This window comes from Hermetia illucens, chromosome 1, assembly GCF_905115235.1.
Source record: "Hermetia illucens chromosome 1, iHerIll2.2.curated.20191125, whole genome shotgun sequence".
In the NCBI taxonomy this organism is placed as follows: domain Eukaryota; kingdom Metazoa; phylum Arthropoda; class Insecta; order Diptera; family Stratiomyidae; genus Hermetia; species Hermetia illucens.
Window position 1 is genome coordinate 148,426,174 of NC_051849.1, and position 24,749 is coordinate 148,450,922.

Sequence of the window (24,749 nt, forward strand, 5' to 3'; positions counted from 1 at the left end):
ATACAATGAGCACATTATAATTTCTTGTGCTTAGCCTCTATCCACCCCTACCTGGCAAGGAGTTTCAAAAAGGGTTAGGATTTTGGGTCTGAGGGATGAACTCACGATTTGGCAGGGCCTTAAGGATGTGACCAATGGGGAGGTTTTACCCTGTTGGTAGAGATGGCGAATTAATGGATTGGGGTGGTCCTCCGTTCTTTCGAAAAACCTTTCCATTAGTGTGAGAACGTACTCTCGAAGTGGTTTGATTTTGGCTCGCCTATACACTTCGACGTTTTTGCCGATCTTTTTAATTTTCCAGTTGTATGACAAGCCTGTGCAGTGTCTAAAGATTCGGCGTTCGAATGATTCGCATTTTGCCATGGCTTGGTTGGAGCATGAGATCCAAGTTTGGTTTTGGTGCTGAGACCTACTGTCTTGCGAAGAAGACAGTAGGTGCCACTGACTGCACCGCGTGCCTTGCTGATAGCGAGCTGAAGGTGGGGTTACGAGTTACTCCCAAGTATTTGATCGAACTAGATCTGCTCACTGTAGTGCTCCCGATTATCATTTTCAGGCGTTTAGCTTTAGTGTAGATGCCTCTAGAACCTAAGTATCTAGATTTTCTCCTAAAAGTGCAGATTTGCGTGTTTCCCTCATTTATCTTGATTCCTCAACTACGGTAGTATCTGCAGAGATCTACAATGTATTTCTCGTGTCATCGGCGAATTGGATCAGTTTAACGCCGTCATCGGGGATCGGAACAATCGTAAAGATATTATAGAAGGTTGGCCCAGAAATGGATCCTTGCGGTACTCCCGATGTTACCGGCAAGAGATCGGAGAATTCATTCCCCACGCTGACAAAAAAGTTCCTATCTTCGAAGAAACTTAACGCAATTCTAATTATCGGGACTGGGAACTCATTATCGATTAATTTATATATATGTAAGTCCGTTTACCCACACGGAGTCGAAGGCCTTTTCTAAATCTAACGCACATACTACTGTGGGTTTGTTGTTGGCGTTAAGTCTTGAGACGACAGTGTCGTGTAGGTAGCTCAGTGCATGCTGGGTTCCGTGTTTAGAGCGGAATCCGAACTGGTGGTCAGGGATAACTTTGTTGAGATTACAATGCTGGACTAGCCCAATTGTCCATGCTTTCTCAAACAATTTGCCAAAGTTGGATAATAAGGAAATGGGCCTGAAATTGCTTGGCTCGCTGGAGGTGCCATTTTTCCGGATCACAATAATTTTTGCAACTTTCCACGTGGATGAAAAGTAGCCATTATTAGTGCAGTTGTTTCAAACTGCTAATAAAAATTTCAATGAGGCTCTGGGAGAGATTCTTGATTACAAAGTCCGGGATTTCATCAGGCCCGGCTGACCTTTTACCGTTGGGGTTTTTGGTTAAGTCGGTGAGTTGAGGTAAACTCAGAAAATGTTGCGATTCCGGTGGCTTGACTAAGGTGTTGGTTGTGGTGAATTTAGTTAGCTTCTGGCAGTTCTTAGAGACGAAGGCCTTGATTGTTGAATTAACAATCGACGATATAGCCGGGTTGTTTTGAGGCGGAGGGGAATTGAGCTGAGTCTCAAAAGATTCCGCGAGAACTTGCACTTTCCTAGCGTCACTGCAGATGCGCTCCCCATTCTTGGAAAGAGTGATATTACGGGACTTATGTTTGCCAGTTAGCCTGTTGATATGCTGAAACATATCTGGCCCGGGCTTAATATTCCATCATATTGGAGAATGCGTCTTTATAAATGCGACAATTGCGGGTGTTACGAGAGGAACAGGGATAGAGAAAGTCTTCGAATTCATAGAAACTTTTCTGAAATAATTTTTTCTTCTATTCCAAGATGAAGTTTATAAAATTAAAAAATTAAATCATAAATTAAAGCAACAAAAGGAACTAGTAGATTAAACTAAAAATACTATAATAAGAAGCAAATAAAATACAAATAATAAAATAAATCCATTACCAGAACCATATCCATCCCCAGTGAGCCCCCTTAGTAGTTGAAATGATGGACACACTAAAGCGAAAGTCACTACATGCGTCTCACAGTCGGACACCACGTTTTCGTGATGGTGGTGCCTGTTGAACTAAGGGTGTCCAAACATGAATATGGAAGAAATGGATTTTAACTCACCAAGCGGCAAGAAGTGATAGACCACCCGCGATCATAAGCAATCAGCTAGCGGCCGAGACGCAGATTTTGTAGAGCTTTCCAAATTCATGTCACATCCCTCTTCGCCATCTGTAGAATGCAATGAAAAGCTTGCATTCAGTGCCTGCACGAGGCCAACCAGAAAGGAAAGTACGGCAACTATTAACTTGGGAGAAACTCGAAATCCGACTACAGCCAGTCCGTCCGCAGTACAAGAGCCCACATCTACTCATAAACGGACAAGAAAGGTTCGGAAGAAGGGAACTTCAGCCACAGGAGGTGGACTACAGGCTGAATCCTGCTTATTAGAACCTTCTCCTTCGCCCTTACTGGGAAGACCGGAAGAAAGGGAAGGTCGAGATGTGGATGCTACTGGTTTAACGCCCGTATGGAGGCGGCCACCGAACACCGTGAACCTGGAAAGGCTCCAAGCCTTTTCCAGAAGAAGGCACTGCGAAAGGAAGGCGAAGGACCTTGGGAATGAGGACATGGACGTGTCTGTACTCCTAGGTGAGGTAATGTCCAGAGAAATTAGACGCAAGGAGGCGGAATTTTCGGTGGAAGTTCGGAACAAACTGGTAACCCCGGTGAGACCCACGCGGAACGCACCAGACTCCTCTGTCAACTGTAATGTGCGCCAAAGGCATAAGATCAATATGTCTGTGGTAGGCAACGCTTTATTGCGTTCCTCACCAGGGCCTACATCCATGCGTCCCGCGGGGATAGCACCGGTATGCCGGGAGGTGATCAAATCGCCGAGAGAGATCTCAACGAAGCTGATCCCTTCGGATCCCTACGGACAAGAAGGCGCGAAGGAAGAAGACGTATGCGTAAGCTGCAGCTTCATTTCTAACCGCTGCCGTGGGAGTTTCCTCTGAGGATGGCAAAACACCACAAGGACGATTTACCATCCTCCGGGAATGCCTGTGAAAGTAAATGCTGGAGCCTTGAACGACGCCAAAATTTAACAATCAAGGTTTTCGCGATGGGATCCTCCATTTGGACTGCACTGATGAGGCTGTCTTATAGATTCCGGCATATAATGTCAACTTTGAGTTTTGACGGAAGAACTAAGGGATCTGGTAGCGCATGTAGAATCAGGTGGTCTAGAACTGTTAATTGGTTGCGATGCGAACGTTCAACGTACTTGTTGGGGCAGTATCAAATGCAATCTAAGAGGAGAGAAGCTTTTTGATTTCATCACTTCAGCTGGTTTCATGACTAGGAACATAGGGTGCACCCTACGTTCGTAGAATCGAAGAGAAGTGAAGTAATTGACCCAACAATCTGCAATTCAAAGGTCAGATCACCGATATCTAGAATTCAGTCTGACTATTGCAAACAGTCTGTAATACAAAGACGGAATCCTAGGAAAATGAATTGGACAAAGTTCAGTGAACTTATTGGCAATAAAATGCAGCTCCCTAGGCGACTGAAGACTGCTTTGGTGCTTGAAGATGAACTGAAAACTCTGAATTGCAGTGCTATGAAGAGGCTTGTTCTATTTTTGAAGGCCAAAGCGGTGAAACGGTTCCTTGGTAGAACCAGGATACGTAAAAACCCAGGAAAGGTAACCAGATGACTTCTGAACCGTGCTTGTAAATGCAATAAGAATGAAGACTGGTTAAACTTCCGGAACTCAGCGTGAATATAAAATGCTTATTAAGTGTTCGATACGAGACTTATTTAGAGCATACTGTGAGGAATTGGAAGGCAAAAGAGAGACTTCAAGCCTGTGCAGAGTCCTTAAAAGGAATGGGTCGACTAAGTTGGACCAGATGGTACTTTCACAAACTCCAGACTGGAACCAGTACAGACCCTCTTGGAAGTATACCATCCATGAGAACTGGTGAGAGAAATGGATTGGGGAGAGTTAACGGTTACTGCAACCCCTTTAACACGTAAGTGTTACAAGGTGAACTGGAACACTGCAAAGCGGTTGTTATCAATGAAAAATGAAATGCCAAAATTTTCCAATACACGCTCAAGCTTAAACTGATAACGTGGCTGTGCTCACTGTTGATTGGAATCTTGGAACGGTGTGTGGAAATATACAACGTGCTGTTGATTTGATAGACAGTTGGTGCCTCAGGCATGGACTTTCAGTTAATCCAAATAAAGCCATAATGTTATAATTTACAAAAAGGAGAAAACTGGATGGAATTTGCCTCCCAGAGATGAGGGATACAACCCCTCAACTCTCTGAAGAAGTGAAATATCTGGCAGTTACTCTAGATAAAAAGCTTCTTTGGAATAAACATGTAGACGTAAAGTTGAAACGAGCTGTCACGGCCTATGGGCTGTGCAGACGGACCTTTGCTTCGAGATGGGGACTCAATCCTCATATAGTAATGTGGATATAAGTTTGCTATCCTTAGGCCGGTGTTCGCTTATGCATCCATAGTGTGGTGGATTAAAGTGAGACGAAAGTATTCACCGTAAACTGTCTGGGTATTGAAGTCGCCTTGAGCACGACATCCGGCGCAGCTCTAAACGCTTTACTCAATTTGCAGCTGTTGGTATTAGTTATTCAGAGTACTGCAATGAAAGCAGCTCACAGACTAATTCGATTAGATCTATGGGGAAACAATGGACGAGGGGGCTCAAAGCATTGGAAGAGTTACTGGCAGAACTGAATCCAGTTCTTACAATGTCTTCTAAGTCTCGGTTCACCATACGTCTGTTTGGAACAAGATAAAAAGTTATTTTGACAAGTAGAGAGAAATGGGAATTCCCAGAGGAAAGGGTGATGGGGCATGCAGAAGTCTTCTACACCGATGGCTCGAAAACAAAAAAAAAGTATTCTGGAGCCGGAATCTACCTCTCAAATAAAAAGGAAAAGTGGGCTTTTCCTTTGGGGCAACATGCAACGGGTTTTCAAGCTGAAGTATATGCAATCCTAAAGGCGGCAAACAGGGTGATTGACGGGCGGTTGAAAGGCAAGCGCATCATAACCTACAGCAGTAGCCAGGTTGCATTGGAAGCGTTTAGTAGTCTTTTGATCACCGCGGAAATCGTTAAGGAAACTTTAAATTCAATACGGTGGAACTACTCTGAATATCTGGTCACTGTGGTGTAGAGGGAAATGAAATCTCAGATGCTTTAGCAAAAGAGGGTACAATTTCCTCCATAGGACCGGAACCAATAAATTGCAGTATCAGTACCATTGGCTAAGGCTGTCTTCAACTGGGAGCAAGCTTCCTACAATGACAGCTGGCAGAGTCTAAATGCTACTAGTCGCACCAAACTTTTCCTGTCAGAACCAAACGAGCATACCATTAAAGTTTATCCTGTCGAGAAGCAAGAACACTTGCAGGAGTATTGTAGGCATTCTAACATTCCAAAATTCACTAGCTGGACATATGTTCAGAATAGGGACTATTTAAGCGAAATCCACGGAACATTTCCTATGTGATTGCCAATGCCAATGGACGCATCAAACATCAGATCCCTTGTGCCGATGAGCTCCAGTTGCAACGGGTGGCACTAACATACATTAATGAGTTCGGGATATTCCGTTAGACGAGAGAGTCGAGTACAATGGGCCACTACGGTTTGAGTGCTCAGAGGCTATAGTTTTTCTTCCACCACAAACACACATACACACTCTAGACGTGTCTACAATGCAACGTACGCGAGGAACCAGCGGAGTTTTTTCAGATCTCTCAACGAATTCCAACAGAGCGTTCAAACAATACAGTTTTCGGGGACGAAAGTGAAAGAATGTTGCGGTGGACCTTGGGGGTTACCCACCCAGTTGAGCTGAGTGGATTACCGCTGAAAGCACCCGCCATGCCGCCATACCGCTACGCCTGGCATGAATTTTGCGAATGTTACCGAAAAGGAGGTTCGACAAGTCATAAACAGCTCGAAGAACTGGTGGGGTCCTGATTTGCATCGGGTGCAGAATTTTTGGTATAAAAAATTTACCAGTATACACGTTCGGTTGACACATAGCATAAATCACTTCATTAGTCGGACTATAAAATTTTTATCTTTCCTCACTGCGGGAATTACCTAGCTTGTCTCTAAAAAGAATAATAGCATTGATGAACTCCGCATCCAAGCTATGGCCGAGACAGGCGTCTGCAAGGAACCCATGCTCGAGTTGGTGATCTGCTGTCTGAATTCCTACCCGTGTGAATCTGGTGTTGAAATCGTATCTGTTGAGGAAGAATAAAATAAGCGCACTGAATGTGTTCATATCCTTCAGTGGCTTATGCAGTGGGTCTATTGCCGTGGACAAAGACCGATCCGAACGCATCACACAAATTCTGCCGTAGGGCTGATGGTCCTGCCTCGGGACATCGGAGACAAGGGTTTAGGAGAAGGCTACCAATTGTTAGGTTTTTTAAATAAGGAAAATTAGTCACTTTAAATATTAAATGTTCGATATAAATAAATGTCAGTATGAGAATTATCGTAGTAGTAACTGGGGGTTTTGAAACGAAAGAAAAAGAGGAAATATTACCTATTATTAAATGCACTCCATTGTAAGAATGCCCCTGACAAAGGCGAATGAAATACTGCACATATCGCAAAGCAGCGGACTCTTACATGTACAGTGACGGTGAAAATAACAGTACCTATTTTTCAAGAAATCCTAAAATAATAATAGGATCCTCAGAATTTTCCTAAGTAATTATCTGAGGTTTACATAGAGTAATTAACGAAGCTTGAAGTTCAAGTAGGTGGATAAAAACTATATTTTTGTCATTTTTATCGTATTTTAATACTTTATTGATAATCATTTATAATCACTTTATTTGTCATTTCAAACCTTCTATTGGTAAAATTTTTTCTAGTATTTTTTGACGAAATCTTGGCCCATGCAGCCCAACAGATGTTTTTATTTACTCTGCGTCTTGAAATTGTTTCGATTGGGCGTAAACGATTGGGGTTTATGACCCCAATAATTTTCGAAAATATTTTGTTCTGAAGGCTGAGAAATCGAAAACTATAATTTGTTATTGCTAAATGTACTGCTTATATACTTTTGGTGCAACAAATATTTTACGAATATTATTAAGTATGCTAACAATTTTCATTAAGTTCCTTTTCTTTAGTTTAACACGCAATTTCGATTGCTTGCAGATATATCACATCCTTCCACTACCTTATGCGTCCTTCAACTTAAGTGGGAAAAATTATCAATGGTTTCAAATCAGAATGGACAACAGCTATGACGACAAAATCCGGAAGGGAACAGAGCCTATTTCAGCTTATACGACTACTCTGGAAGTAGCGTGACCGAAAGCGCCAAACAGAGGATCCGTGGACCAAAACAATGAGAGTGAGTTGCTCTGCGGTTGGTCCGGTTCGACATCAAGTAGATGTGGAATTAGGATTCTTCATATCTGAAACAATTATAAAAACTCCTCCGTACGAAACACGCTACCATAGGGTCAAAACTCTTACTGTATAAGGCAATGATCTTGCTAATCCTCATTCTCGGAGACTTGAGTTCTAAGCAAAAAAAATTGCGAACCGTCAGCTGCACTCGAGACAAGAATAAGAATAAGATTGTTTGGCTCTTTACAGGGGGAAGGACGATTTTTAGTTTATATAACAATAAAATTTATGAGCGAAATCGTGATCCTTTGGTGGTAGATAATTCGACTGAATTGGTTCTGATGGGCGAGTCACTTAATTCTTGTGCCTGGCGATGATCCCCCTCAGAAAGTCTGTAAGGGCAATAGCTATGGTAAAAACTGAAGACTTGGCAGACCTTGCGGTGATGTAGGCTAGGACGTCAGACAGCTTTTAGCGATATCGAATTTGTGGACTTCGGCGTAGAATCGGGATATATGGAGTTCCTTACTAAGGTCGGGGATCAGTAGTTACGCCGCTGATGATAACGGCCATGGGTATTTTATGATGGCTGATCCTTTTATCAATCCTGAACCCATGCGCCATCTATATTCGCTAATCAGATTTTCTTTGATGAATTCCCTAACTTTCGGTCGATTTTCTAAACTGCTAGTTGTCAAGCCGCTCAAATCAGAAGAATTGAAGCCAAGGCTTCACATGTGTTTCTTCAAGAAACCTAAGGTTTATGAACTAGGTGTAGCAAATGAACGGTCAGTTAAGATTTTATGATAGAAGATCGCATTCTACTTTTTAAATGCGTTTCTCCCGAAACTGCACCCATAGCCCAAAATCTATCCGGTGAAATTCTTTAAAATTTTCACCACTTACTCAAAACGTATTTCTGCGGTCCGAAAACTAGGATAATTGTGATTCTCACAGTAGTTTTTTTATTAATTAAAGAATCCTCGAAAAAACACCAAAATTTACAAAAAAAAGCTTACCAAGGCACCAACAATTTAGCTTCCAATATTTTTTAATAATCCTAGTTTGCGGCCTGTGGTTAAGTCTGCACGTTAAAATGCCGCTTACATTTTTTAAAATAATCAAAGCGCCTTTTAGCGTGGGAGCAGAAAAACACCTTTTTTTGAGATGGGTGTATAAATTGCTCTGTATTTCAATAATGAACTCTTCTCGTGCTGGAAAAATTACTACGCATGCTCAAGATATTAATAAATATATGGTGAAAAATTCGTATTTGTACCTTTATCCAGTTCGCCACAAAAAATTTCTAAACAAGTCGGGAAACCGGAAGCTTTCTTAGTACGTAGCACGTAATATATCCATATATTATGTGAGAGTATCCACTTTCGGGTGTTATTGACATTCACAGTCTTCAATTTTTAAAGAAGCAACAAATTTGAGGTATTATAATTTTGTTAGTAATAGTGCAATTTCCACCAAACTTGGTAAGATCATGCTCTATATTATAGCCTATATCACTGCAAAATTTCATGGTACTAGGATGAACTTAAGGAGGTTTTCTAACCAATGACAAAAAATTGTAGTAATATACTATTATTAACTTTATTTAAACAGATATCGGCATGGAAGGTATTTCGGAGCCCAGGCACCATATAGTGGCAGCATTTTTCAGATTTTTCGGTTTGGTAGTTTCTGAGAATGGCCCCCTTAAAGAAGTGATCACTTTCAACCCCCGCGCTCCCCACCCTTCCAACGAGTGTCAAAACTAAGATCGGCTTTGAAAAGTACTAATTGAGACCTTTAATTTGATACCCCACATGACTATATTTGATGGAAAAAAATTGTACACCCCCCTTTTGCGTGTATGGGGACCCCTCCTTAAATTCAACGTAAAAGGATGTAATTCACTGTATCCGTGAGCGTTCACAGTTCCCACCTTTCTACCAAATTTGGTGTCAATCGCTATAACCGTCTCCGAGAAAAATGCATGTGACGGACAGACAGACAGACAGACAGTAAGGGCGTCGGCGAGAAGACGCCACTGGTAAATATTGGAGGCGACCCATTTAAGAGGAGCGGTAAAGTAATGCGATCCGACAGCAAAGCTCGATAATGCTCACAAAATTAGCCAACGCGCCTCGATTAAGGATGCGAGTAGTGAGCCGGAGGCGATAACTAAGCTAGGGACAATGATAAAAAACCTCATGGAGTATGTAAACGCTCGACATAATGCCCATCACGCGATTAAAGACCAAGTGCGTGCTATTAGAGCTGTGTATCTTGAAGTACGAGAAGAACTAAAACAAAGCAGTGAAGGGAAGAAACAGGGCGAAACTGCAGCACTGCAGTCAACGCCTAGAGTGCTGCTTCCATCTAGGGGCAGCCACTTCACTATTAAGGAAACTCCGGAGCTCCGTAAAAGACCGAGAGAGTCTAATGGGGAACCGGAATCTCCTCGACGTAGCCAAAAACGCAAAATGGAGAAAACGCCTCCACGGCAAATTCGCGAAAGACTACCAGAGCCTACGGCGAAAGACGGTAACTCCAATCAACGTTCAACTTGGACTAAGGTGGAAAAGAAGAAAAAGCTGCATAAGAGAAGCAGGCCCGATGCGCTAATAATAACAAAAACAAGTGAGCTTACGTACGCTGATATTCTGCGCAAGGTCAAAACAGACACCTCGTTAATGGAGCTAGGTGAAAGTGTGAACCGCATAAGGCGAACACAGAAGGGCGACCTATTGCTGGAATTTAAACCAGGCGAAAACAAGTCAGAAGACTTGCAGAAAAAAATCGAGTCGTCACTGAGTGAGGCTGCAGAAGTGAAGCTCAGTCAAAATCGTGTGGTTATTGAGTGTAAAGACTTGGACGAGATCACAACGAAGGAAGAAATTTGTCAAGCGCTACGATCCCAGTTGGGAATACAGTCGGTCCATATGGCGCGTCCATAAGCCTAACACTTGAAGCGGCCAAAAGGGCTACAGATAGTAAAGTTCGGATTGGCTGGGTCGTCTGCCGACTACGAGAGCAGATAACCCTGAAAAGATGCTTCAGGTGTTTGGAATTTGGGCACGTGGCGAAGAAATGTACTAGCGTTCACGATAGGTCCGACCTGTGTCGTAAATGCGGAAATAAAGGCCACATTACAAAAGCCTGCGAAGATAAACCCAATTGTCTGTTCTGCAGGCAAATAAACGACATTGACAGCGCCCATGTCACAGGCAGCAGCACATGTCCGGTGTATAGGAAGGCGATCAACACTCTGCGCAAATGAGGTTGCTACACCTAAACCTGAACCATTGCCAAGCGGCTCAGGACCTGCTCTCCCAGACGATATTTGAAAACAAAATCGACGTTGCTATTATCTGCGAGCAGTACAAAAACCTAGACAGTGGAGTATGGGTCGCGGATAAGAGCGGAAAGGCGATATGGACATGCGGAAATCGGGTCATAGAAGGAACCACCAAGATCCTCGAGAATGGCTTCACTAGAGCAAAAATAGGCGGAATATCTATTTACAGCTGTTATGCGGCTCCAAGCCTTACGACAGAGGAGTTCCATTCTTTGGTGGAGAGGCTAGCAACAGACGCACAAAACCATAGTCTTAAGATAGTGGCTGGAGATTTCAACGCATGGGCAGACGAATGGGGCAGCCGAGAAACGAACGCAAGAGGACGGATATTACGGATATTACTCGAAGCTCTTTCTCGTCTGAATCTTGTAGTGGCTAACACTGGATGCGTGAACACTTTTCGTAAGAGAGAAATGGGGTCCGTGATAGATGTCACTTTTGTTAGCGATGTTTTAGCTAAGGATCTGGAGTGGTATGTCAGTGACGAATATACACATGGAAAACGAGTGAAACGGTCTCGGACGAGAGCTGAAAGGTGGGCAGCTAATAGGTTTGAGAGGAGATTTTCGGAGAGGTTTTGCAGCAAAATACAGCGCTTGAAGGAAGCGCAGAAAATAAAGCTCTGCAGATTGGCGAGAAGTTGCGACGAGCATGTGACGCATCCATGCCAAGGTATGTTGTATCACAGAAGCGAGTTCCGAACTTTTGGTGGAATTCTGAAATTGATCTTTTCCCACAGAATGTGAGTACCGCTAACCTTCCCACTGTCGAGATAGACACCGCGGAAGTTCCCATGGTAAGCGAAAAGGAGGTCCTTGAAGCTGCGGATAAAATTGTTGGAAATAAATCACCTGGCTTGGATAGCATCCCCAATAAAGTTCTGAAGGCAGCAGTAAAAATAGCTCCAAATATGTTTGCCGAGGCGTTCACCACATGCCTTAAAGAAGAAGTATTTCCTACACAATGGAAGAAGCAGAAATTAATTCTAGTCCCCAAGCCAAACAAACCTTTGGGTGAAGCTTCGTCCTACAGGCCGATATGCCTTCTAAATAATACTGGCAAACTATTCGAACGAGTAATCTATAACAGATTAATTCGAATTGCCGAAAAGGATGGCGGTCTCTCCGAAAATCAGTTCGGTTTTCGAAAGGGGAGATCTACAACGGATGCACTTGTCCTAGTAGCTAACACAGCTAAGACCGCACTTGACGAGGGCAAATGTTGTGCAGTGATTACAGTTGATGTGAAGAATGCCTTCAATTCCGCTACATGGAGCAAGATACTTGAGTCCCTAATTAACTTAGGCGTGGTGAAGTACCTGGTGCGTATTGTTGCCGACTTCCTAATCGATAGGACTCTGTGCTGCGAATCAGATGAAGGGATGAAATCCTACCAAACGACATGCGGAGTTCCACAAGGGTCTGTCCTAGGGCCACTCTTGTGGATTATTATGTATAACGGGGTACTGACCCTAGACCTTCCTACTGGTGTGGCCTCCATTGGTTTCGCGGACGATATTGGTGTGACGGTTGTTGCACGCCTTCTCCAGGAAGCCGAGCTCTATGCAAATGAAGCAGTCTATGAGATTAAATCCTGGTTAGAGAATGCTGGTCTACAGCTCGCAGAGCATAAGACGGAAGTAGTACTTATTACCAAGCGGAGAAAGTGCACTTCCATGAAGATCAAAGTTGGAACGCAAACAATTTATTCCAAGCCTGCACTTAAGTACTTAGGTGTAATGATTGACCAGAGGTTGAATTTCAGATTGCATGTAGAGGGTGCAGCAACCAAGGCATATAACATCGGAGCGCTGGTTGCGAGAATGCTACCAAATATAGGTGGCCCAAGGCCGAGCCGTCGACTCCTTATTTCAAGGGTGGTCAGTTCGATCCTACTGTATGCAGCCCCAGTATGGGCAGATGCACTGGAAAATATAATAAATAAGAAAAAGATTGGAGCTGCGTATCGCATAAGTGTACTCCGAACATGTTGCGCTTACAGAACAATTTCTAATGAAGCAGCTTGCGTGATAGCAGGAATGATCCCAATTAAGATTCTGGCGAAAGAAATACAACGACTTTACGATCGAACTTGTCTCACCGAAGAATCTCCTGCCCGTCGGCTACAGTTCGCACGAACTGAAACTGTCGCGGAATGGCAAGAGAAGTGGGACGAGTCAGAAAAAGGCCGCTGGGCTCACAAAATCATATGGGATATCCGGAAGTGGATCGAGTGACCACATGGCGAAGTAGGCTTCCACCTAACTCAATTCTTGAGCGGGCACGGAGGTTATCGAGCATATCTGTATCGATTTGGGCGTGATGATTCGCCATATTGCCCACAGTGTGCAAACATTCCAGAGGACGCAGAACACGTCTTTTTTCACTGCCCCAGATTCGAAACCCAAAGGGCTACATTAGAAGCTACAACCGGGGAGCACTTTACACCCGAAAATATCATGGAACTTATGGTGAAAGCCAAGGGTATATGGACCGAAGTTGAAAAAGTGATTACAGACATCGGAAAGAAGCTTAGGCAGGAGGAAGTCATCCGAAAGAATGAGCGCGAGAGGAACACGAATGTTGACATGAGCGCAGAATAAATTCTGATCCAGCCCCGCGACTTAATACCAAATGGGAGTCCCGCAGGGAGAGTGGAAGGAGAAGGAGGTGGTTTTAGTGGGTAAGAGTCCCACATAACCGTGTGGCAGGAGCCTGCGGTAGCTTTTGAAGCTTTCCACCTTCCATCGGAAAAAAAAAGACAGACAGACAGTAAACCGATTTTAATAAGGTTTTGTGTTTACACAAAACCTTAAAAAAGCCAAAACAACCTTCACACGGGATGGCCTTCTTATCAGAAAGAGGAGGATGTGTTTACCAGGATGGTGTACTTCCACATAATTTCAAGGACAGTACATCCTTTCTTAACCAAAAACATCGTGAACGGTGGGGGACCGTTAAAAGTGGGTACAATGTCCTGCAAGATCGTTAGATTTAAATCCGCTGGACCACCTTCTGCGAGGATATCAAATAGTTTATAAGGAGGCCGTAAGGTTCTTATAAGGAGCCCTTTCTAAAATAAATAATGCTACTGCGAACAAAATTTTATCAATAGAAATTAATTATGTATGTCAAATATAATAATATAGTATAAATTTGTATCTCGAAATTTGAGAAAAATTGGGTTCGAGATGCGTCTCTTTTCATAATATCTTTCTCTTTCTCAATCTTCTCATAATCTCTCATATTCTGATTCGTTTTGGATGATTAACTTTTATATAATGGTATATACCGGCCTTTACGCTTGGCTGTCGATGAGAATGGCTATGTTATGCTTGGAGCCCGGTATCTGGGAGAACGCACGATTCGGTTACGCGGTGTGTATCCGAGAAAACTCTCCAACCGTCTCCACAGACCATCTTTGATCCATTGATAAAAAAACACTATCTCAAAGACTTGTAACACGTCGTCGGTCTTCCACTCTGGCCTGGTTGGAAAGTTCCTAGGGAACGACCAGAGTTCCCGAGGTACTTTGATGTTACTACGAGCATAGGGCCTCACTGTCCAGCATCCGGACACACCTGGTCTGACAGCACTGCATGCCACAGCGCATTCATGGTGGGCGTCAAGGGAGAGGAAGTGTGGGAATACATTGAAAACATCTATCGGGCGGCCCTGGTAGCACTTACATACGCGATCCTATGAATCTATTTTAGCTCTATATATCGTACTTTTTCCTCAACGACTGCCACCACACAATAGACCTTATTCCTTACAAAGGTCCTCTTGCAGACATAGAACATATCAGTCCTTCTTAACTCTTTGTTGTATGTTCAGTCCCCAATTTAACTTGAGAATTTATGAACAATTTTCTGGCAAGAATATTTTGGTGATTTATCAGTTTTTCTCCATATTTATTTATGAGTATTTCGTCATCTACGAGAGGAGTAGTTAAATCTCGATATAAGCTAGTATTGATGAACCAAGGTCCATATCCTATTTTTAGAAGGATCAGCGAATGGGTTTTGTTTATTTAGCCGCGGGAGGTGGAAATTCGGGTACTCTTAGCTTGTATCAGTTCCGCTTTGCTTGGATTTATGCGGAGTCTGCTTCTTGTAACCTATAGGCACACCACATCCCAACGCTCCATCCACAATTTCACAACATCCTTGACGCATAACCAAGTCGTCGGCATATGCCACTATCTCCACCACCACTCCTGTTCCATACGGGTGGAATTTCGTCCATCACTATCAACCAGACCACCGGCGGGATGGCGCCACCCGGAGCGAAAAATTCCTGACACCATCACCAAGTCCCCAGCATTCACCGGAACCCTCATCCCGCTCCTGTCCCAAATGTATAGGACTTCGTCTATCACTATTAACCCAAGAAATGAAGAGATGGCGTTGGTACTAAAGTTGTTGACTGTTCAGCAACATTTGTCCTTTCTGTCATTCCGGTTCCCCGCAACGTGGTGATTCCAGTACAGCCGTTGGGGACTGCCGTCCGCTCCTCCCCGAGGAGGGCCATTTAACCCGAATCTGCAACGGGACTCATATTAAGTGGTTCTTGCCACGCAGCCTCACCGGAGGTTATTTGATATCATTCAAGTGTAGCAAACCAGTATTGCTGTGCTAATACGGCGGGGCTCTGAATGTGGTCCCCAAATCAATCCGTATCCGAAGAGGACCGTAAGATTATACTTGCACGGCAGGTACTCACGTTAAAGCCCCAGGACCTTCATTTCTCCGTTCTACATTTACCCCTTTAATGTAATTACATCTATTTTTTTCAATTTCTGTCAAGACCATGGTTACCACTACAAATTTCCTTATCTCAACAATTGATCTACTAACATTGATTGACGCAGTTTTTGCACTTTAATGCCAATAACTACAAAACAAATTAAAAAGAACCCATTAGATAGCGCTGCTTATCCACAAATACCTCAGAAGCGCCCGTACCTTACCTTGCTCTGTCCACCTTAATTTTAGGAGAACGTACTAGTTTGTATACAGTTTATTGGTGAATAATCTGAAAATTTTCAAGTGTACATTATTTTTTCGGGCACCTCAGAGATCTAGTATCTTTAATCAATGACCAAACAAAATGACAACTATCCAGATAAAGCCTGACTTTACTGCAAATTTCTTTGAAAAGAAATAATTGTTGTCACTTGATTCAAAATCAAATTAGTGGCTCCATTACGCACCACCCATACCGACATTTAATGAAGCAATGAGTGAAATAGATTTGCAATATTTGGTTCTACCGTAAAACTACAAAATTCATAGTTGCGTCAATGTACCATGCACTCATGGACGTATCCTTACGAAAATTGTTAATGACAAATAAAAGCCCTTTCTTTATAAATAATGACATTTATTATAATCTAAAGTAAATCCGATATAAGGATATCTTTCCGAACAGCATTGTTGAACCCTTCCTTATACTTATACCAAATAGGACTCTTCACAATCACGTCTGTACCACCTGGGAATAAAAACCATTCGATTTAACATTGTTCATTTAACCATTTTCTCCAACATACCTTCCTGCACGCTTAGCGTTGTCTCCTTTGTTGTTATTCTTCCGAAAAAGTCCTTCGACACCTAAACGAGGTAGATAAACAAAAGAAGAAACCAATTATTGACATTTATCCCCGAAAAATGGATATTTATTAACTTTCCTTCTCTCTCACTATAAATCAAATAATCTTCTATAAACTCAATCACATCAGGACTATTAATAATAACGAAAATAGGAGAAAAATTGGATGAACGAAAAGTAAGGATCAAGTATGCTTTGCCGGTGGTGGATGTTTTTTATAGTTGGACTATACACAATTTATCTGGTAATCCTCCATTATGGTCGAGTCATTTTTCAGAATCCCATAAGGGATTTTCTCAGATATTTGGTTAGATTGAAAGTGGTTTTACTTCAGCGCAGTCAAGATAAAAGCAAATCTCCATAGGCTTTCGCGTGCATAGCAAGGAATTACGTCGAAAGGTTGATGGTGTAGATGCTGAAGTTATACATGGAAGGAGGCTAAGCTTGTGACTGTCTAATTGATTTATTTGAAATTGGAGAACATTGGGCTGTTCATTTGTTCCAAATTTTGGATTAATTTCGCTACAGGAGGAGGATTGCATGACAATACGCTGATGTTGGACAAAATATGATGTTTGCATAATTTTGAAAATGAGATGTAACACTTTTTGTAACCGTGTGATATAAGCAGTAGGAAATGTTAAAAACTAACAGAATAAGGAATAGGGTAACAAGGACACGAGACTTTTAAAATGTATTTTTCTAAGATTTGGACTGAATCACAATGGAAGTGAAAGGATCCTTTGGAATAGAGAATCCGTTGACCATTACTCCACACAATTTAAGATTCATGCAATGGTAATAGCTAGCGAGTTCTGTGCTAAGTTCGATTGTTTCAAATGCTTGAAATAAGGGAAGAACGGAGGAGTCTCGAACATTTTAAAGCACGATTAAAAGAAAAACTTTTGGGAAAGTTGGCTTATTTGCGCTCCGACAATGTCCACAATGATAGCTGTAAAGAAATTCTAGGAAATGAGGGGCTTTCATAGAGAGCTACAATGCACATCATTAAGAGGACGTGAAAAGAAGAAATGAAAGACTACTACCAATTCAAAAGTTAATGTGTTATGTATACGAAAGAACAAGTGTGGATTTAAAAGTGCCGTTCTTTTTTGAATAATGCATCGCTGTTTGTTTTATACATTGACGCCCTATCCATCATTCCAAAGTCATCCTCCTATGGCTTATTTGTTTTAGTTCAGGGTTCTTGAAGACTTACTAATACCTAAAAAGCGAAATCGCAAATTTAATATATAGCCAAAAGGGAACGCTGAAAACGCACCCTAATAAACTAGCTCAACGGTAGCTTCATCCTAAGCTTCAATAAGAAAATAAAATTTAGATGTTGTTCGAGTTAAGAATCTAAGTAACAGCTCCAGTAGGGAATAAGAATTCACTCACAACATTCTCTGCTTGCCGTAAAAGTCAACCAAAAGGGATAGAAATCTGTGGGTTAGCAACTTGCAAATTTTGAACTTTTGTTATAATTGCGACGGAAACTTTATTCACGCTTCCCATAATAGCGCATTCACCAGTAGCGACATTTGCCTATTATACCAGAACAGGAACTGGTTTGCGCTTGCTCCCCGATAACGATATCGAGAACTCCCGAAATACTCATTTTCTCCAACCTGAGCATGAGTTCTAGCGTTACAGGCTAGACATTGTGAGTGGGAAGCTTTCCTCTTCATCTTGCGGCACTGTCCCATTGTACTCTGGAAAGTCTAGTGAAAGTAATCCAGCGAAAATTTCTGATGCAAAGGACGGGCAATTAATAGCGTCTAAGAGGGATTTATTAAAGGTGACATTGTGATCAGGATGTCAAGGTAGGCTTTGACAACGTCTTACTGTAACATGTGATGGGGAAACACGAATTAGGCGTCCGAAACGAAAGTGGTGGGAGATTTCTGCATTTCTGCAGTTCCTATTGCTTCATGACTGGTGGTACATTGTTCGAACACAGAGCTTGCCGTCAAGTGGGTTTCAACTGACGACAATGTACGAGCAATCAGATTGGCAACTTTGCGATCAGCAGGAGATTTAGCAGTTGTCTTCTGAATGTGCACATCATGAAAGGCGCTGACATCGGTCCCGAAAAGGATCATCTAAATATCGCTTGTGTATTGTGTTGATGCTTCTCACAGGGTTGGATATGCTCCAATGTCTCGGTAGGCCGGATAGTTCCATACCTCCAGAACATCTTCATCATCTTCAGAACAACTTCACGCAAATCATCGACAGAGTAGATTTTCTCCGTGTGGCAAGCGAAGAAAAAACTGTTGGAATATGGACATCAGTTCTGCCATCTTCTCACTGACTTTAAGGTCACTTATGTTAGCATAGCCGGGGTAAAACTGCAGACGGCCATGCGAGAATTCGTTTCTCGACCAAACTGATAAGACTAACTAGGATGATCCTGATCAATGTGCAAGACCAGATAAAAGCAGCAGGATTACTCTCGAGACCATTCAATATCAACAACGGTCTAAAACAAGGAGATGCCCTATCGTTTTATCAGTTCACCACCTTTTCATCGATTTCAAGGACGGCATGATAATATAATGATAATCCTTACCGCGCCAATTCAATTGTGTCAGGGTACTGTCACGCCACTAATGGATTACGATACACTGTGGGAAATAATGTGGTCAGCATTGCGCTCCGTCATCCGGATCAAGCATAGCCAGGGTAACACTTTACACTGTTTATGAGAGAACTCGGTATCCCGACAAAATTGACAAGATTGGCCAAGCTGACTTTGACCAATGTGCGAGACAAGATAAAAGTACCAGCGTCACTCTCGAGAGACCTTTCATCATCAAAAACGATCTAAGGGGACGCATCCTTTTTAACTTGGCTCTGGAAAAAGTGATTCGTGGTGCTGATGTAAGTGGGAGAGGCACCATCTTTTTCAAGTCCATTTAACTAGGAAAGGGAGCGACGGCGCCTAGGTGTAGTTGACGTGCTATACCCCACATAGAAGTTTATAGCAGCTATATAAGTTATAACGCGACTGAAACACCTGCAGGGAAAATGGGGTATGGAAGTTTTGGTAACGGTCACTTTCTAGGTCAGTCGTCTTCTGAGCGACTTAGAACCGTGGGCTGAGTTTCTTTATTACATGAAACTGCCACGAGAAGTCCATCGATCCGCACTCGAATTCCTCTCGATACTGACCTAGAACTTGATCTAAAATCCATACATTAGCCCACTATGGTCTATGCATACACCAAGTGAATTTTAACCCCGATGTTATGGAGCCCTTACCAAGCTTTCCGGATGGGAACTATTCAATGAAGTGCGTGATATTCTGAATTTAATGTGAATTTTCTACTATTTATTAATGAAGATAATATGATATATATAAATGAAACTACTTTTCTTTTATGAAAAAGTGATTTTGATTATATTATACAATCTAATATTGCCAAAGCAAATAAGACCTACACTCTAGTTAATATTTCAGCGAAATTTTATCAATTCTTTACTGTCTAAATTGATTTTTCTTTCACTCTATTCTCAACCAAGGGGGTCAAATGGTAGTATAGGTCCCAGGGCGAAACGTGGATTGGTACCCACGATTGAGCATGAAACCTGGGAAACGCCTGTTGGACCAACGCCAACAGCTCTACTACCAAATCCTATCTCCACCTCCACGTGGTAATCGCTGGCAGTTCTTTCTTCATGAAAAACTGCAGACGGAGAAGGATGAAGACGTGTCTCCCGCGCCTAAAAACGGGACAAAATGTACCAAATGGTCCTCCAAGTTGGGGGTTGGGTGGGGCTGACAACCCTACATGGAAAATCAATGTTACAAAGCTACAGAAGGAGCCTCAGGCCGGATGGACTTTGAAACGACGAACCCGGCATTTTCTCATGTGCTCCCTTTACAGACCGAATGCTGCTGAGCAGCTAGCCGATACCCTGCCTCAATATAAAACTGATGTAACAGCGTTGCAAGAGATGCGATGGACATGGGTGCTTTCCTGGAGAAGAGCCACTACACCACATATTATAGCGACTATCCAGTAAACCATGTGCTTGGAGTAGATTTCTTAATAATAATGATCGTTGGCACAACAATCCATATTGGATCAGGGCCTTGAGCACTTCATTCAAAACCGTAACGGTACACTACAAAACACTGTAGGAGGCAATGTGGTCAGCATTACGCTCGCCCGAGATTATTACCCTGATTTGACTCAGGTACTCATTCACAGCTGAGTCAACTGGTATCCGACGTCAAATCACAATACAAATCCCACTGCCGCCAGCGAGATTTGAACCACGACCTTCCATACGACAGCGTTGTGCTCTAACCACTCAGCTATCCAGACACAGGTAGGTTTCTTAGTCAGCCAAAAAATAAAACCTGCTGTTATCAGCTTTGGAAATATAAGCTAAAGGCTATGCACTCTGCGTTTGCGAGGCAAATTAAGAAATATAAGCCTCATTAACGTTCACGCCCCTACAGAGGAGACTGCAGAGTCGGAGAAGGATACCTTCTACGAGGCAGTTGAGTGGACCCTCGAAGCCTATCCTAGGTATGATATCAAAATCATACTTGGAAATTTCAACAGTCAAGTAGGGACGGGGCCCGTATTAAGGCGATACGTCGGCTCCCATTGCTTACGTAGGGATACCAATGATAACAGACTGCCGATTATTCAGTTAGCAGTATCGACGCCAATATAGACTTGGATCACTATTTCGTTGGCATAGTGCTCCGAGCTCGAATTACGATACCACCTACAATCTCCTCTGATAATCAGGTGAGAGTGAATACTGAAGTCATTTACAACACAGCCCTCCGCAACACCTATAAGTGGGAAACGTTATCATTGATACGGTCACAAACATACTGAGCCTAAGTCGCAAGAAAAGTCGGAACGACTGGTTTAACGATGAATGAAAGCTGGCAACGGAATTGCAGAATGCCGCATACTGAGCAATGTTGCATTCTCAAAAAACGCGAGCACGAGCAGAGACTTATCACGAACTCCGTCAAGCGGAGAAGCGACTTCATAGACGGAAAAGCAAGCCTGGGAGAACCATAAGTCTGTGAACAGGGAGCAATGGCACCAGTTGCGGAAGTTTTACCAACAAGTCAGCATGATGAAGCCTTGCACTTCGATGCTCATCCTGCCGAGACAAAGAGGGAGGGAGCGAGGGTTGAGTATTTTGGTGAATTACTCAACAACCAGAACAGGCGAGTTGGAGGTCCCGCCAACTGAAGCGATGGACAAATGCTCCCACCACCAAGCATAGAAGAAACAGTCCGTGCAATTCATCGACTTAAAAACCATAAGTCGCCAGGAGTCGATGGAATTACAGCCAAATTAGTTAAATATGGAGGCAATCAATTACATCAAGCGGTTCATCAACTGATGCTCAAAGTATGGGACAGCGAATCAATGCCTGACGATTGGCAACGAGGCATTATCTGTCCCTTATATAAAATAAGAGATATCACGCAGTGCAGCAATTATAGAGGTATCACGTTACCGAGAGCCATCTATAAGATATTCTCCGCTATCTTGTTAGGCCGGATAGCCACATACGCCCACAACATCATTGGCCCATACCAAAGAGGCTTCACTCCAGGTAAATCAGCAACAGATCAGATTTTCTCTCTGTGACAAGCGATGGAAAAACTGTTGAAATATGGCCATCAGCTGCACCATATTTTCATCGACTTTAAAGCCACCTATGATAGCACAGCCAGGGTAAAACTGTACAAGGCCATGAGGGAATTTGGTATCCCAACGAAATTAATAAGACTGACTAGGCTGACCCTGACCAATATGCGAGGCCTGGTATAAACAGCAGGATCACTCTCGAGACTATTCAACATCAATAATGGTCTAAGACAAGGAGATGCCCTATCATGCGTCGTTTTTAACCTGGCTCTGGAGAAAGTGATTTGCGATGTCGATGTAAATACGGAAAGACACGATCCACAAAGTGGCCTCTGCAACCCTCGGGGTCACCAAACCGGGTTAGCGGTACATCAACCGGGATACTTGGCTTTGGAATGATGATGTTTAAATGAACGCACACAGGATATCGAACACTTCTGTTGCGTTAATGACAAGAACGGTACTTTGCTTACTGATCGTCGAGCCGCGACGGATAGATGGCGAGAATACTTCGAGCAGATTTCAACTGAAGAATTTGCTCATCCTCCACTTCCACTATCATTGCCGACATTTGGAGCAGTTCCGCCAGTCAGCGCAACTGAAGTCGAGGAGGCAATAAAACAAATAAAATCTGGGAAAGCAACAGGACCTGACGACATCGCATCTGAACTCTGGAAAGCGAAGAGCTGGGACCCAACACTGTGGCTCAGTGAATTCTTTAATCGGGTTATTCAGGAAGGAAGAACACCATCTGACTGGCAAGAAAGTACCACTGTTCCAATATGGAAAAAGAAAGGTAGCCCAGCAGAATGTTCAAATTACCGTCCGATCCGGTTACTTTCCCATACCATGAAGATTTTTGAATGCATTCTTGACAACCGTATTCGCGAAATCGTTGAAATAACCGTGAATCAAGCCGGATTTGTCAAGAACTGCGGAACTACTGACGCAATACACGTTGCGCGGTTACTCATGGAAAAACACCGTGAGAAGCATTGCCCTCTTTACATTGCATTTCTGGATCTAGAGAAAGCGTTTGGCCATGTACCACACGAACTCATCTGGTATGCTTTACGACAACACTTCGTGCCAGAAGAATTCGTGCGTTGGGTTCAATTGCTCTACCATGATCCGAAAAATAAAGTTCGAAGTATGGCGGATGTATCAAAACCGCTTCATGTTTCTGTTGGTGTTCATCAAGGAAGCGCCCTCTCACCACTCCTTTTTGTTCTTGTTATGGACACCGTCACGCGGGATATCCAACGTCTAGCGCCCTATACACTGCTTTATGCAGATGATGTTTTCCTAGCATCTGATAGCAAAAATGATCTCCAGCAACTTGTTCAAAAATGGAATATTGCCGCATGCAACACGGTCTCAGATTGAATTTAAACAAAACTGAATTTTTGACGACCGATCCCCATGAAACAGGCGCAATCACTGTCAGCGGCAGTGATCTGCCCAGAACTGAGCGATTTAAATACCTCGAGTCAACGCTATCAGCCAATGGAGAACTGTGTTATGAAATTGCTTCACGCATTAACGCAACCTGGGTAAAGTGGCGTTCCACAACTGGAATTCTTTGTGATCGACGTATCAACGAACGTCTCAAATCTAAAATTTACCGCAATGTCGCCCGTCCAGTCGCTCTCTATGGTTCTGAGTGTTGGCCGACTATAAAAGACAATGAACGGCGTCTTGCGGTAATGGAGACGAAGATGCTACGTTGGACTAGTGGCGTCACACGTTTAGATCACATCCGATCGTGGAACGAGAGAGGCGTCTTCGATGGTATGGTCACGCAATTCGTGCAAACGAGAATTCACTTGCAAAGATTGGTCTGAACATCGAAGTCGATGGTAAACGACCAAAAGGCAGACCTAAGCAACGGTGGCTTGATACGCTGGATGGGGATTTGAAAGCCTCGAGATTGCACCCAGATCAGGCATTCGATAGAGCCAAATGGCGAAGCCGATCACGACGAGCCGACCCCGCTTGTGAACGGGACAAAGGCTGAAGAAGATGTAAATACGGAAGGCACCATCCTCTTCAAGTCCACCCACCTACTGGCCTACGTTGACGCTATTGGCAATCATCATCATCATGGCAAGAACAACCCGAGATGTACAGTCTACCTTCATCCAGGTCGAGCAGGCGGCGCGAGATCTTGGGCTGCACATTAATGAAGACAAGGCAAAGTACATGGTGGCAACGTCAGTACCAAAGCCGAAAGAACGAACAACATTGAATCGCACTAGTCAAACGGAACGAATGAAGATAGGAGACTACAACTTCGAAACCCTTGAAAATTTCACCTGTCTAGGGTCGACAATCACAACCGTTAACAGGTATGATGATGAAATCCGCGCACGGAACCTATTTCAGCTTACAAAAACTGTTTCGCTTGAAACGTCTCACCATAGGGTCAAAGCTCTTACTGTACAAGACTATGATCTTGCCAGTCCTTATGTATTCCTCGGAACTTGGGTTCTTAAAAAAAACTACGTACTCTTTGCCGCGTTCGAGAGAAGAATCCTCCGAAGAATTTTTGGCCCCCTACATGAGGATGGACGATTCCGTAGCCTCCAAAATGACGAAATCTATGAGCGATACCACGACCGTCTGGTTGTGGATAAAATCCAGCTCAACAAGTTGCGGTGGGCGGATCACTTAATCCGTATGGATGAGGATGATCCAGTCCGGAA

At 43.1% G+C, this 24,749-nt stretch overlaps 1 protein-coding gene across 1 annotated transcript in view; it reads right to left on the reverse strand.

Annotated features, from left to right (window-relative positions):
* Window positions 1–16,160: 16,160 nt before the first annotated feature.
* The window catches only part of LOC119647029 (chromosome transmission fidelity protein 18 homolog), a 56,385-nt gene continuing 47,796 nt past the window's right edge, over window positions 16,161–24,749 (reverse strand). The window contains exons 13-14 of the mRNA XM_038047771.1: window positions 16,347–16,407; window positions 16,161–16,288 (exon numbers count right to left, since the gene is read on the reverse strand). Of these exons, the coding sequence (XP_037903699.1) occupies window positions 16,188–16,288; window positions 16,347–16,407 (162 nt within the window). The 3' untranslated portion in view covers window positions 16,161–16,187. The remainder of the gene's footprint in view (window positions 16,289–16,346; window positions 16,408–24,749) is intronic.